This window comes from Accipiter gentilis, chromosome 19, assembly GCF_929443795.1.
Source record: "Accipiter gentilis chromosome 19, bAccGen1.1, whole genome shotgun sequence".
Lineage (NCBI taxonomy): Eukaryota > Metazoa > Chordata > Aves > Accipitriformes > Accipitridae > Astur > Astur gentilis.
In genome coordinates this window covers 5142048-5158499 of record NC_064898.1, presented here as the reverse complement: position 1 = coordinate 5158499, position 16452 = coordinate 5142048, and the positions used below count along the sequence as shown (strand labels likewise).

At 39.8% G+C, this 16452-nt stretch overlaps 1 protein-coding gene across 2 annotated transcripts in view; it reads right to left on the bottom strand.

Annotated features, from left to right (window-relative positions):
* FLT1 (fms related receptor tyrosine kinase 1) overlaps nt 1–16452 on the bottom strand; it is a 116260-nt gene that overhangs the window by 78351 nt on the left and 21457 nt on the right. For both annotated transcript variants that reach the window (XM_049823257.1, XM_049823258.1), the window contains exons 4-8: nt 11848–11972; nt 5675–5837; nt 5450–5586; nt 3737–3911; nt 1648–1765 (exon numbers count right to left, since the gene is read on the bottom strand). In XM_049823257.1, coding sequence (XP_049679214.1) covers nt 1648–1765; nt 3737–3911; nt 5450–5586; nt 5675–5837; nt 11848–11972 — 718 coding nt within the window. The remainder of the gene's footprint in view (nt 1–1647; nt 1766–3736; nt 3912–5449; nt 5587–5674; nt 5838–11847; nt 11973–16452) is intronic.

The window sequence follows — 16452 nt, the reverse complement described above, 5'->3', positions numbered from 1 at the left end:
AAGGTTGCATCATCCAGCACTGACCATTTCTTTATGACCTCAGAATACATCCGGGGACAAAGTATTACAGTAGCCTCAGCACAGCTGTGATTTTAGGAAGAGGAAGAGTAAGTAGATTAGATAAGCGCTTAAGAATCAGATATCCTGCTATCATGTGAATGTTTTTAAAGATAACAGAAAATCAACACAGAAAGTACTAACTGTTGCTCACACACAGATTCCTGAAGAAGCACAACATTTTTCTTCAAAGTCTAAAATACAGCATAAAGCACATTTTGGTAGGTTGCTGTATGAAGGTTGGCATGATTCTAGTAGAAGAGTGCAAAAGAGTTTCTCTCTGATGATGGACTTGATTAAAATGATTCACAGGTTTTAGCAAGTATGTACAGAAAACTATTACTGTTATTAGAGGGGCACTAAAAATTGGGTCTAAGGACTATGGATTTGGGCATTTCACCATACCTGTATTTTTAAAGAACCACAGAATAGTTGAGGCTGAAAGAGCCTCTGGAGATTGCCTAGTCCAACTCCCTGTTCAAAGCAAGGTCAGAAGCTTGCCCAAGACCATTTTCAGTCTGGTTTTGAATATCTCCAAGGACGGAGACTCCACAGCCTCTCTGGACTACTTGTTCCAGCGTTTGACCAACCTCACAGTGATAACTAACTAACTAACTAGATAAATAAATAAATAAAAATTCTTGGTTTAATGGATTTGTTTGTATTTTAGAAGTTTTGGATCCGCATGTGTAGTCAGCAAGGCCAACCATCAAAGAAACAGAAAACACTGTATGAATGGCTAGCATCAGCTCCACTTTCACCCCTTAATTTTCCATGTGGAGCTATAAATGTAAGGGTTTTGAAAAACAAAACGTTTGGAGCAAAAGTAATTTCTGGCTGTGAGTAACATGAACTCTCACTGTTCTTGTATATATGGTTTGTTTTCTTAATCAGCCTTGTCATAGACCCTTTGTTAAAGTGCAATGAATTGAGCAAGAGCTCCTGGTGTTTAAAATGATTTAAACAAAAAACCCCTTGAGATCATGAATAGATAACATTGTTTTATATAAAAGTGTTTTGGGTTAATATGAAAAACTGCTCAAAAGATTTCTTAGCACAGCATATGTGAGCCAAAGTGAACGCTCCAGTCACTAAAGTAGATCTACAACCTGCAGATCACCATATAATAAAACCAACTTCCATTGTTTTTTTAATAGATTGTGTCTGTATGACTCAACTCAGCCAGCTATTTTAATGAAAACCTTCTTTTCTTTCTCCTACTGTCTGAAAAGCAAATTCAGGTCTCATATCTAGGTCTGAGTGACCTTGGATGCAACACTTCAGTGGAGGTTGGTAGAGACATTTAGCTGTAGAGTGTCCATTTGTTTCAATAGAAGACATATCTAACGTATTTGAGGATCTGAGCTTTAAACTTTCCAGATCTTCTTTTTTGCACCTGCAAAATGGAGATAATGTTCTCATAAATTGTTAAAACCCAGGACAACCCTGAAACTTCCAGTAAAACTCCACAACTGTATTGTCTCCTGTTTGTTGCCCTTCAAGGGGTCTTATCTGAATATTTTACCAAGATATTATTTTTCACCTAAGAAGACGACCAATATGCATATGTGGAAGTAACTGTTGTCCTACCATATAACCTCTGGAGAGGGAAATGCTTTCACTTTCATTGACAAACGATAGGATTTTCTCCCAGCTACAGCCTCCAGCGCAGTTTTTCTTCGACGTTTCAAATTAATGAACATTTTATCTTAAAAAAAAAAATAAATAAATAGTGTGCTGTATTACTGATTTTCAGCCTGCAAAAAGATTTGTTCTACTAAAGAGAACAGGAATCCAAATACAAATTATCTTCAATAATTTTGGTGTTCTTACATGGCAACAGCAAGAATAAAGACTAACATCCTAGAGATGTATAAAATATATAGAGAAGAATACCACAAATATGCAAGAAACTGAGATACAGTTCCCAGGCCATGAATCTGCCTGGAGAAGATACACTCTAGCCAAATTCACATTGTTCGTCAGTCAGAAAAAAAGGCACAAGAGATAAGGTGGTTTGTGGTACATGGGAAGCTGAACTAGATGATCAGATGACCCTTCCACTCCTAAAGGCCAAGAATCAACAAACGTTCCAAAAGAAAATATTCTGCCAGAGAGAATTTAAGGGATCTTCAGAGAAACAGCAAAGGAAAAGGCAGAAACTTTCTGCATCATTGGTAAACAGCTGTTTCATGAAACAAACAAATCTTTATCACTTCATTGGAACAATCTCAACCTGCTGGAATTTGCTCTTTTCCAGTTGTACTACCCCATATTTCAAACTCTTTGGCAAGTTGATGGGTTTTACCAGAGGCAATAAAACACAATACTCATACAATACGTTGGAAAATCTCTTTCTTTTTTTTTTTCCCCCTCAAACTGCACTTGAGCAAAATAAAACATTCAAAACATGAAAAATTGTTTGAGTGTCCTTTTGATAGTACCTATGGTGCAATATTTACTCACATTATGGGCTGCATAAGGATGTTGGGTATCTATTAAACAAGTGCAATATTTAATCACACTTGCCACATACATTGAAAATAACATGCAGAGGGCAAACCAGTAGTTTAATTACACAAATCAAGTTATAAAGATACAACCCTGATTCTGCAAACCCTGATTCACACGGGCTCTTTCTAATATGGGTATCTCAGAGATGGGGCTGCTTATGTGAATAAGAGTTTAACAGCTAGCTTCAACAGTTCCAGCTTCTCTGACTTTAATTTTAATCTAAAACTTCGTTTCTGACACCTTCAGCTTATCTGTTATGAATATAATAAGTGGATATCACGATTCATCCTGTGCTCCCAGCGACTTAGTACAAGGCTTAACTAGAGAAAATGGACTTAAATACTCTCTAAGAATACCAATATGGGGTGCTTAGTCTACACAGCCAGATGAGAAAGAAAAGGTAAACCACTGAAAGCACAGAACAAATCAATATTCTGATCCATGAGTCATCTGTCATAGAAGACACCCACCAACCACTTGGTCTTTAATACCGATGATGCGCCAAAGATCCTGCGTAGCCCTAATTGTAATAGGATGGCACAAAGAAGGTAGCTTTTCATAGAGGCCCAATGCACAAAAGTCCTAATTCACATAAACTTGAAATAACACCAGAAATTTCCAGAATTCACAGAAGGCCCAGGTAGACCATAGGGAACTCATTTAAGGCTCCCACTGTAAAAGCATACTAATGAGTTGCAGTATCTTGTGCTTGTTTCATTTTTTTGAATGGTCTAGCAGCTACCTGCTCCATGTAGAGCTAGTATACCTATTTATTCTTCATTTTTCATAGAAAATAATGAATAAGTACAACAGAAGAGGAAGTGGGATTCTTCTATTTAAGTTCAGCTTATACTTTTTTTTTTTTTTTTTTTTTTTTGCAAACTATAGCTTAACTGATTGCTTCTGTCAGAGCTAACTGAGGACAGGGTCATCACAGTGTTTTGCAGACAAGAGTGATCAAACTGAATATTAACATGTCTACTGCCAACAGCACAAAACAGTCATGGAGCAAAAGGTACATAATCTCTCTGGTCTCTCTCCTTTTTCTGGCCATGACAAACGTGCTATAAATTCACTTCCATTTTGTGTCAAGATGTAAAGCTATCGTATGACTGAAGTTGGTACATGAGCATTCGGTATTGTACAAATCTGTAACACTTCTTACCATAAACAATGACTGTCGTGTTAACAGCTTTGTTTGATGGCCCGCTCTTCACATGGCAGGTATACTGGCCTTTATCAATATCACGCACTTTGTCAATGATGAGGATACTGTAAAAAATATTGGCTTCTGTATTCTTCTGGTCAATACGCTGCATTACAGAACCTCTCTTCCTTGCCTATAAAAGTAAAAATGAACAAGAAAGAGCTTAATGAAACCAATTTTCATGATTATTAAGATTTTTATTTTAAGGTAGTGCCACCATACTTAAAAAAACTAATAATCCAGTTCCCTCTGTGCAGCACAGACATGCAAAAGATGCCTAACCTTTCCAGAGGGTCAACAAGAAAAATTTTAAGTAACATTATATGTCAATTCATTATTCTCTTCACCAAAGTTGTAATAGCATCCAAACTAGTCCTTTCCAGACAAAGATCATCCCTTCCATATGGCCTGCTGTACCAACATGCCCAGATCCCTGTTGCGCCTTGTCCAGCATTGCTTGTAAAAATCCCCAAAGCCACGATATGAAAAGCAGCACATGGTTTGGTGCCTGGATTCAGTGTCCATAGACAGCAGATATATAGAAGAAGAAGGCATTAACACAAGAGGGGGAGAATTCTGGAAACGCTATAGATGGAAAAGAGACTGGATTTGGCAAGGGAATAACAGGGTGGAACTGAAGATAATGTGAGTCTGAGGAGTTATTTCCTGCAACCCCCCTTCAGCCTTTGGCCTCAAAGTTTATTTAACCCAGGACATTGTTGGTGTCTTATAAACACTGAGCACCCTTCAGTTGCCATCCAAATGAAAACAAAGCAGAATTTCACAAGTGTGGTGTCCGGCTAGGGCTTGGTAAGGCAGCAATGAGCAATATAATATATTTGGAGCATTTTTTGTTGCTAAGTTGTTTATTTCTGAGGTGAAAAAATGCCAGGGAAAATGGCTACAGTATGCAAGAAACAATTACATTAATCTTCCCTATATAATGTAATCATAATTTCAGCTTGTGATTAGGCACAATGAGTGACATAATAAATGAGCTTGACTTGAATCACCAGCATAAATCAAATTGACATGAAAGGAATGGGAGTTGTAAACCTTAAAATAATGTCAAATTTCTTATCAGCTTTACACGGACTCCCTGGCAGTTATTCTGTGAGCGACAAATATTTATGAGGATGCCCCCGATGTGAGGGGAGGTGAAGCACATTCAAGATCGTTCCTGTAGTTGTCAAAACAAGAGGATTGTTCATGTGACACTTAACAAATGAGATTTTTGCTAGCTAAATAAAAATACCTTTTCTATACATGCTCAAGTCGGGTGCCTGACTGTCTGCCAGTCTTTTAAATGGATGTGTTGAGAAAGACAGCCTCGCTGAAAACTTTCTTGTCACAAGAGTGAGCCCCTGCCTGGGACTGGGTGATAAATTTCTACCACTTCTGCAGGTCGAAAGGAAGCTCCCAGGGATGAAACAATTCTAGCGTTCGCTTGCGATTATGCAATATAACGAGAGTACATTGTGTAAACATGTTTACTTCTTCAATTAAGTACCAGAAAGAAAAAAAGAAGCCTTCAAAGACATGTCAGCAAGGGTCAAAACGATGGAATGCAAACCACAGCGAGCATTTTGAGGCGAAACTCCTCCCGGGTTGCTAGATGCAGAGTGATCTATGGGAAACCCCCGGTTTCTTCATTTCAACCACAGCACTCACCTCTCCAGGATAAGTCCACGTCATCTGCACTCTGGTGTTCCAGGCTGCGGTGACGGTGCAGTTAATTGCCAGGCTGTCTCCTTTCAGCAACTTGACAAGACGTGGGGTGCTTAACTGAACATCAAAAATTGTGTTGGCTGCGCGTGACGAAGAGAAAGAAGAGTGAATAATGTCACCAGGGCAGAGTGCTTAATGAAAAGACGGGGAGCGGAGAACACTACTTACTTTCTCGGTGCGTTAGGTACTTTGTGCTATACTTGTGTCCACCGACGGTTGTCTCGCAGCTCAGGAGCCCTATGAATTTGTAGGTTGCCTTAGGTATTCTGAAGCCTTTCATGCTGTCCCAGATTATTGTCTTGCCATCAGGAATTAGGGTTTCGCGTGGAATCTGGAAGTGTCAAACACGCATCATAAAAACAACTCATCCTCACGCCACTCTCTAATCAAAGCAGCCTAATAAAAAGGAATGGGAGAAAACACCCTAAAAAAATGCCAATCAAATTAGAAAGGACGACATTTAATTATGCAGATTTTTCAAGTCACATTTTCATCACAAAATAGAGGAAAAATCTGGGTGAAGAATGTGAATGTTTTATTTGTTTCCAAGATTTCATTATTTATAACAGGATATAATTTATGACACAATAGATTGACACTATCATTAGCCTCAGCACTTGGGCTGCTATTCTGTTGGCTCCTGGTTGGCAGCTAAAGTGCTCATCTTGGCGAACCTTTGCAATTAAGTATCCTGGTTTTACCAATGAGACGCAAATACACGTTTTTCAATGAAGGTGACAAATGGACTTAATTTGCCATCATTTTGTGGCTTTAACAAATTCCTGCCAGGATTCAATCTGATGTTTCTCACGTTTATGTTGTCTAAAGGACTGGACCGTTTTTTAAAAAAAAAATGTTAAGGACACGAATGCTTGTTCCAAAGCTGACAGGTCACAGAGTACTGTCTCTAAGTCATTACATGCGACATGAAGTGAAAATCTGAAAGCCACGAATCTTCCTTGGGCATTTTTATTGAGAACTACTGATCATACTAAATGACAAAAGTGATACTGAGTAGAGATTTTGAAAGGATGCCTTGAAACACTAAATACATCACATTTCCACAGAAAATGGAAATGTGTACATTTTAAAAATTTAGCATCTGTAAGTCCCTCAGAAGCTGAGGGACCAACAAATAATTAGTATAAAGCCATCTGGTGTTTTTAAACTTGAGACCTGAAATCTAATACAGACTAAAATATTGCCATGTGTGATCAAGTGTTCACTTTGTCAGAAGTACAAATTCTATTTTACATTAGGAGCCTTTGAGTTTTAAGCCCCATTTTAATAAGGTATCAAGAAAACCCTGAAAAGGCAAAGCATGACATAGGCATTAAAGTTCAGACAAGACCTCTTGTTTTCACATCACGGTTTTGTTGTTATGCCATATCAACGGAATAAATGCCACCGTTTGGCCAACACAGAGATCAGCCATGAGTACAAAGCCTGGATGGGACTTTACTTTTATAAAGCCTGCTTTTATGATAAAAACAACATATTTTAAAAGATGGCACATAGCAGAGTTTGAGTGAATTAATGCCCTAAGCAAAGACCTCTGGGACAACTAAGCACCTTGCAGCTCATCACCTCTCACTATGGCCTCTCCATCTCTTTCTTCCCCTTCATTTGAGCAGAGGGTTTGTACGCCGGCCAGCCCTCTCCTTCCTATGGCCAAAGCCAACATGGGTGGCTGCCAGAGGCTGGGGGAAATGTGGCTGCCCAGCACCTTCCTGCGTGGCACAGCTGCTTTCCAAAACCCGGCATCCTCGACGCTGCACGCTCAGTGTACGCCTAAAGCTACCCTTGAGATCACCTCCACTCATCTCATGCCATTTCCTCCAACAGAAATGCACGGTGAATCAAATGAACAATAATTACAGAGCAGAAAATGCTGTGGTAGAATTCCTTATCTTTACCACAACTGATAAGATGCTATAATAAGCATGCAAATCACAGGGGAAGTGTGTGTTACGCACACAAGTAAAGCCCATTACATTACAGCCTGCTGGCTACCATTCAACAATATCTTGGACTCTAAGAGCTCTGTTGCCATTCCTGTTTAAATATAACAAATATTCAAGCTTTGGTTTAACTAGTAGTTATGCTTTCAAGGGCTTCAACTGGATTTATCCTCTTGCTGCGTTGGTAGAAACCAAACTGTTTCTGCGCATATTCCTCTACAGGTTTTCATATATGCCATGAAGAAAGAGTCAAGTCAGAGCCTCAGAGCCTCCCTAGATTGACATTTCCCAGGGAATGTGTTCCCTTCACATTAATTAGTTAATTGACAGATAACTGAATTTGTATTAGCCTTACTCCAGGAATGGGAAAGTAACCAAAAGACCCAGGAAGTGTCTGGGTCTTAGAAATAAAGTGCTCATAAATACGATCCTGTTTTGCAGGATCTAATGTTGTCAGTTGTCTGTATAGCCAACAGGCTCACCTGCCCGGGAGGCAAGTCTTTGCCTGCACAGTTTATTCATCTGACACCCCTCAAAAACAGCTAGAGCTACATCTTTGAGTGTAAATTTTTGCAGCTTCGAGACCAAGAAGTCGCATGCAGTCACATATGAAAGCATAACTCCACACTTTTAAGTTACTGTAAGGAAAACTTTAGAAAACTGAATTCTATGGCTAGCAAAAGACCACTGTGACACAGCCAGTCTGTGGCTAAGTCTTTTGGAAGTGGGTGGGGAAACAAAATACTGCAACATGTCCCTTTCAGAGGGTAGAAATACCAGGATTTTGTGTCAGAAGAGAACAAGGGCGGTGGCTGGGTGCTCACCCTCACAGTTCTTCACAGCTCTCTGTACTTGCTTCAGTTTCTTACCCAGCTCTCCTCCACGCCATTCTCCTCTGCCAACCCCACCGGTTCAGATGACCTGCTTCCCATTCTCAGGGAAGCACGGTTGCTTTGTTCTGCCCTAAACCAGCTTCCAGGCCACCACCTAGAGACACAGCATCATCGCCAAGATGATCGCTGCATGGATGGTACAGGGCAGAGAATCCCAGAATCACACAATAATTTAGGTTGGAAGGGACCTCTAGATGTCCATCCCTCATGCAGAGCGGGGCCAGTGTAGTTCAGGGTCTTGTAAAAAAACTTGGCCAACTGGTCATCACTGAGAGAAGGAGAAAACCTATGAAGAAGCACAGTGCCGGAACAGTGAGATTTCCATTGAAGCAGCAGAGGATAAATCCAGCCAAAATGATAGGTTACAGATGGGTACCAGCAAATAGAAGCATTCAAAGATTCAGTTTGTTGTGACGGCTGCAGTAAACATGGAATTTATTGTCTACATACTTATCTGCATGAACCACATTGCTGTGGCTCCCAGTGCAGTCTTGGACTTTTACCTTCTTTGTACTTTGTTTCAAACTAGACTTCAGTTTCTTTTGGTATAGGCTGTGCCTCCTTCTTTGCTCAGCACCAACCACTGAACCTTTTTGGTACCTGGTGGCATTGACACAGTACTACCACAAGGTTTTGGGCATATACGTATGGTCAAGAGTATATAGTCAAGCTGTGGTTCCCCACGTCTCCAAAGGCAGATTGTATTGGAAAGACCAGCTGAAAGTGTAGTAAAAATGTGTGTTAGACTTTTGAATGCTTGTCTTTTCTTTCATGTTTCCCCTTCCATCAATTTGGGAAGGACGAAGTGACATTATTAAGAAATCAGACTGCCCACATGTGTGACTCTCAACATCCTTGGGTTTTTTTCCTCTTTTTATTCCTTATGCTGAAGCTTGTTTACCTCTATTCCCATGAATGTCATTGCTGACTTTATGATAGAGAATCCAAAAGGAGAATAAACAGAGGGATCAAACCATTGTACCAAAAGGTGGTGCTTTCTCTATTTAGCAAGATAAGAGTAAATGAAGAGGCAAGAGAAGTGCACATCTTACTTGCAATAAGGTTTATCTTATTTTAGTGATCTTGAACGAGGCTTCCAGAATTATATTGATAGGAATGATAGATCCAGAGCCTCTGGATATCTGTCTATTAAGCATTAGATCAAATCTGTTGATTGATTCCACAGGTCTTCATATGATGAGGAAGAGAAAGACACAACAGCTGTTGCAGATATAGGTTATAACAGGACCTGAAGCCTGAATTTGAAATAGGAATCAAAAGCTCTGTCCCCGTTTCCCAATCCCTGTTTTATTAGCTTCTTGATTTTTAAGACTCCTCCTATGTTGTATATGATTGCCATGCTATCGAATACAATTTGCACAGATGTTCAGCCTGGAAGTTAAGAGCAACACAGTATCTCAAAAAGGTTGACTAAGGTAAAGATGCAGTTTTAGTAAAAAACTAATTTGCAGTGTTGAAGATGGATAATAAACCTTTCCCACATCGGTCCATTAAAACCAAGAAGTAGCACTGCACAGGAACTAAATGCTGGAGGCAGTGCTCATGCATCTGTAACAAGTCCTTCCAGAAGAGAGAGATTATCAAAAAGTATTTCATATTTTTACTTCCTGGCAATAGAGAATGCAGAACCTAATGACTCTAATGCTGGGGGTTTCTTTCCAGCTCCATAGGATTGCATTATGGGGACTCTGACTTCTTCCTCTATCGCTGAATGGAAAACAGAATAGCTTTTGCCAGCTCTCCAAAAGTAGTATGCCTGCAGCTGTGAAATGCATTTAACACATCTCTTAATTGCTATGTGAGCAAAAACTTGCTGGAATCTTCATATATGGGTGCACAGATAATAATAAAGTAAGATATGATGTAATGCATTGTAGTTTACATGCTTCAGGAAATTCTGCGATTAATAAGGGAACACATTTATTTTTCCTGGAATGCAAAACATGTAAGCAACCAATCCTTTCTTTCGAGACTTGGCTCCACCTCCTCTTTCTCCTTCCCGGAGTATTACATCTGGTTTTGATGGTGTAAGGATGTGCCTTACACCACAACCTCAAGCTAAAGGCAAATTGATATGAAAAAAGAGAGTAGATATGTCTCAATCTCCTCCAAATAAGGAGAAAAAAAATATTTTTGTGTTGTTCAATAAGAGAGAAACCTGACAGGAATTTTCTCGGTTAGGAATTTAATATGCTGAGATTTCACATGCAACACTACAGTGTCCAAATAAGTTCCCACTTTACAACACCCACCTTACTGAAAGCCAAACCTCGTTTACTTTTGATTCTATAGCTACAGAATCTTGTGCTTCATCCACCCCTGGTGCACTTCTTGCAGAAGCGTGTCTGTGTGTGTGTGTTTATACACATACATATGGTAACATCCTAGGTCAGATTACTTTCTTTTTTCTGCATTGTGCTTTCTTTCACGTGATTTAATAGGTGGAAACCAAGAGGCAAAATCTGTATCTATATTAGCAAAGCAGCACTGGATAGAATTTGTAAACCTCCAGGTCAAGTTAAAACACAGGATCAAATCTGTGGCTTGTGTAAAAGTCTATATTCAAAGAGGAATCAAAGACTTGTATTGATCTAGATAAGCATCTTACAGTGGTACGATTTGGCAATTGCATGTAATCCTATAAAAAGACAAGTTTCTTTCCCTTGTGACAACGATGAGCATTTATGCCACTCTGTACAGAACTCCCTTTATTTAGAAACAAAACATCACTGGACTTCCACTTAATTTTTGAGGCAAACAAAGGAACTTTAAAAAAAGAAGCACCATTCCCTGTCTTGATAGCAGGTACTTCACTACGTACATATAGGTCAGTTACCTGTCCACGTAACTCTCAAGACACCTGGGAAAGAAATGGTTTCCCCAAAACATGAAAAATGTCTAGGTTTTCTAATACCGGCCACACCGTCTCAAACTCTGCACGATTCCCTACAAAGAGAAGCCATCCCTTGTCTGATAAGTGCACTCATATGTCAAAGGAGGCAGCAAAGTCGCTGGTGGGAGTGAGGTAGGGCAAAGGCTTGAGAGATCCTTGTACAGCCCCAGCAAATCCCCGGGGACTGCACTCACCGGCTGTTCCAGAGGACAGAAGAGGAAAGGGGAGGAAGGGCAAGGGAAGAGGTGGGAGGAAATCTCTTCTCCTAACAAGAAATTCCTTCCTGGGCTTAAGAAACCTTTGTCAGTGAAGATTTAATAAAATGGTATGAAATGTTTCATTTTCTTCAGAAAATTCTCAGCCAGTGTAAGAGATTTGATGAAGCCCTTCTGTGAGATATGAGATGAAGCCTCCAGGGATGAAATATTTCTAAACACACTGACAGCCAGAAACCTTGTTTAAGAAATACTAAGTTGTTGAAATATTTCAAAAGAATTACAATAGCTGTAAAAAAACAAACAAAAGAAGCATCATCCACAATAACACTTTCAGAGCATGCTTGGATCGAGGTACCTTTTTTAAAGTAACAGCAATGTTTGGTGCTGTGACTCTGCATGGAATGATCATTTCTCTTCCCACAGTCATGTGTATTATTTTAGGTATATCACTGTGCATCTCCACAAACGGATTGCCTGTATCTGCAGGAGAAGAAAAAGGAAAAGGTTGATATCTGAAATCTTAAGACAATGTGTAGAAATTGTAACGGTGCATACAGCCTTGAAAGAACAGACTAACCCTGTCCATGATGAAAACTAGACAAAGTCCTCCAATCAATCTTCTGTTTATTTTTATCTAAACAAGTTCAGCAAAATATTATTAAGTATTTGAAAATATATTTATCACTCAATATCAGTAGCAGTACTTTGGTATCTCCATTATAATCCAGGACAGTTGAAGTACATTTTTCCCATTACAGCATCATGTATACTGCTGAGATATATGTTTTTTATTTCAGGGCATTTCTATTTTATTATCACCAGGAGAAGTAATTATATGGGAAGTGAGCTGAACTTCACTTATCAGGAAACTGCTACACTGGACATGTTCCTGCTCTCTGCGAGGAAACTGATGGGGAAAACTCACGTTGACTTCACCAGGAGAAAGAATCTACTGTGATTATCCAGCCATATTTTCAACTCTGAGAACACGGACTAACGAGAGTTAATTATTGTCCTCCTTCCCTTCCCACTATCACAATACCTATATGTCTCTTTTTTAAGTGACAAGGTAAATGAAAATGCCAGGAAAACATTAATTCCTTTTGACTCAATAACTAAAGCTTGGCAGAGTAATTTACTGTCCCTTGAACAATCCCGGTAACAAAGGGCATTGTCATAAATAGCTTGCGCTGGGAACAGGGAACATTGCTGCTGCTATTGTTTGGGCCACTTAACAAAGAGGGGCTCAAGCCACAGGCTCTGGCTCCAAATCTTCTTTGCAGGTGTTCAGATCTGAAGGTTCAGTTTGACTCACATGGCAGATAGACTACCTCAAAATTCACATAAGGTTTGGGTTTTAACTCTTAAAAAAGTGGAACGTTCAGATCTTAGTTCTGCCCTTATCTACAGCCCCAATGTGTTTTCAGGCAAATCCTATTATTTTCAATCAGTCAAAACCTTACAAAAAACAATGGAAATCTTTCTTGGATAAGAAATGAGTAAAGCTAGCAAGAACTGACCCTTTATAGAACCTCAAATTGTAATACTTTATTCAAGTGTTCTGGTCCCAGACTTCTGCGTGTTGACCTATGTTCACTCAAGTAGTTCTTCAAATACATTACTTTTGCTTCTCTTTCAAAAGTACGATCTGCACTTCCCAGTGTCATAAAGCGGTTGTGCCCTTAGGATCTCCTTTTCTTTTTGTATGAAATAATATTTTTGTTTGAGATATCAAACAGGAAGAGAAGCAAAGTCTACTCTAATTTATACTGGGGAGAATCCTAAGGTAGAGGATCTCAAGTGTGCCCCAGGATACAGAAAAAGTTTTCCTAAAGGGGCTTAATCAAACTGTTACAAAATCTTTCTGAAATGAAAGCCACAATGCTTTATTTAATAATAGGTGTTAAATGTCCACTGAAATCGCAAAAGGAACTTATGAGTAATAGGGGATGCGTATGTAATAAAAAATACCCTAAGGACTTGTTAGGTTGACATTTCCTCTGCCGTACGATTCAAGGAAAGACCAAGAATGAACCTGTTTGTAGCATGGTGAAAAGAACCTTTTTTGTTCCAGGGGCTGCAGCCACAGAAGAGGTCACCTGCCCCTTAACATCACCAGACAAACGGATTTACTACTCCCCAAAGACTCGTTTGTCTTTGTCACAAAATTAAGAGCTCCTGCCCAAAACCAGCAAGCTTTGCAAAGTAGTTTCCTGTATCATAATCTCCAGATCATTACAAGCGTGAGGAAGAGCTGTTCTGGGGACTACCGGTGCTGTCTGCAGACACAGTGTCACCACTGACTGATGCCAATATTGAGGCAGTGGGGGCTGTGCGGCTCAGACCTCGCCGAATTCCTGCCCATCCGAAGGCAGGGACAGGAAACAAGCACAAAACACCACGATTGGCGCTTTTTTTTTTTTTTTTTTTTTTTTTCCTCCTTCTGCAATGGAAATGCACATTTGAGCTTGGAGAAGTCAATGAAGTGCTCTGTAAAAGTCAACTAAACGCCCTGGCTGCTCTCAGTAGGCTTTAAAGCTCAGTCACAGCCTTTCTTGGTAGAATCCCTGCAGTGGTACGCCAAGGCGTCTCCATGCCCCTGTTATTCGCGTGCAGAGCTCCCATTGACATCACCGGGGACTTCCGCCGTGGGCCGGAGGGCAATTGATGGCCCCAAGTGCTCCAAATGTCTTCCTGCTTTTGATTAAAAGAAATACGCATCATGTTTCCTAGCACAGTTTTGTTTTCATAATGAGTGTGGAGACTTTTCCTGATTCCCTTTGATTTTATTCTCCTTCCGTCTTAATGGCCATAAGGGGATACTCTCGGTGCCTCAAGACCAGAATCTGGTACAGACTCTACCAGCCTGGATCAGGCAAAGCCGAACCCACAGCAGAACCAGGGCAGGTTATGCCACGTTGGCAGGGTATGCCAACAATGTGGAAACCTTCTGTCCCCCAAATAATAGCACTCTTGCTTCTTTTTTTTCCTCTCTTTCCCTCCCATCCTAGTCCTAGGTATTGCCAGTAGCTCCTGCTACATTTCCTCCCAATTCCTTCCTGAGGGGAGGTAAATGCCATCCTTCCCTGAACAGCTGGCTGGCAGCACATCTGGGATGACCTAACCTCCTGCCAGCAGTCTTCTGGGCCAGCTTCACTCACTTTTATGTTCAGAAACCTCTAAACATAAAAGGAACATCATGGATTGACCTATCTTGAAGACCACATCCAAGTTACACATTCAGCTCCATCAGGATTTGGAATGGAAGATCAAAGAGGGTTGACCTTTCTTTAAAAAAATTTTTGTTTGGTTGGTTGGTTGGTTTTGCTTCTGCTTTTTTTCTTTTTTTTGCTTCAGAGCTGCCTGCAAGAGTATCAACATGAAAGATGGACAGCCAGAATATTTGCATAATCTAAAGGTTACTTTAAAAGTCAGTTTAGTGTATTTTTAAATTGTGCCTGGAATTAATGACTGTGTGCTGGTTTGACTGTGTTCCTTACAATATCTCTCAGTTACAATCACTGTGAAACCACAAAGAGCATTCATGAAATCACAAAATCCATGAAGGTCACTTGCTATATTGTTAAAGAACATAAATAGCAGCTTTTTATTAAGCTGGTTGGCAGCCAGATACAAACTTGATAGGAGGCTTAACACAAGCAATATTATGTCTGGTATCAGTAACCTGTCTAGACTATTTATGGGGTTTGCACAAACAACTAAATTAGCCAACACTTGAAATGCCAAAATCAGAAAAGGTGGAGAGGTTCTTTATTTCCACAGGCTTCAGCTACTGTTCATGGGTTTGGTTTGTTTTTAATGATCTGAACTATGTGAGTCAGAGTACTGACACATACATTTGCAAGAAGAAAAGTCTCTGCAGAAAAATCTGAGCTCCTTGAAATCTCTGAAAGTTTGTCTTCTGAAGTTCTTCCAAAATACCTACTTACACTTGGCTCATCATTAAGATTTTTTTCAGGCTAAAATAGCCAAAACAGTTTCCTCACATTCACATAACACCCTCTTCCCTCATGCACCTGAAGAGGACCAAAGTCTTCACTAAAGTACAGACATGCAAATTTCATGAAAGTTAATAGGTAAATTGCCAAATTCCCCTTTCCATTGCAGGGATTCATGCTAACTAACTTTATTTATCCCAGCTAAATTAGTAGGGCTGTTTAGAAGTAATTTGAGGAGAACCTTGCGCAGCAAGAGTGGCTCTCATCCCACTTACACATCTAAAATATAGACATTTCTCACCAAGCTACGTGGCCAAACTGTTAGTGTTGTCACCGGGGAAAACCATGGGACTCATCTGACCTGTTTTAGACATCTGTTTTACAATGAGATTAATCACACCTTAGGAAACACACCTATTCACCCTGCTCACATATAGGCTTCTATGTTCCTCAAAAAAAAAAATCCCATTTTGTATGTCTGGAAGCACACCACCCATCTGCAAGAAGGGCTTTTCCACTCTTGCCTCTTAGCCTGTAAAATAATACTCTTCAAATCCAAATGATTTCTAAACCCCGAAGGAAGGCTTGAGATATAAATTAATAATCACAGAAGTCCAGGGGAAAAAAAAAAAAAAAAAAAAAAGAAAAAGAAAAAGGCGTGGAATACTTTATATCTGGAGCACATTCAGACACAAAGCATTGCTAGCATAGCTGTACAGTGATTTTTAGGTGGGTTGGTTTGTTTTCCTTTGGGGCTAGTTATATTATGCTATCATCAATGTAGGTCCATAACGCACATAAAAAACAGTTAAAACTCTTAAGGAAAAACTTTCTTACCCCCATAAGCCAGGAAATCCACCCTAGAGCAATTACTATGTCCAGAAAGCGATGTCTAGAAATGCTACTGGGCATTAGGAACACTTTTTCAGATGTATCCCTCCCTCACGATGGTTCATCTTGGAAATATTATTTCTGTTTCAGTAGGAGGGATAAACTTTGGT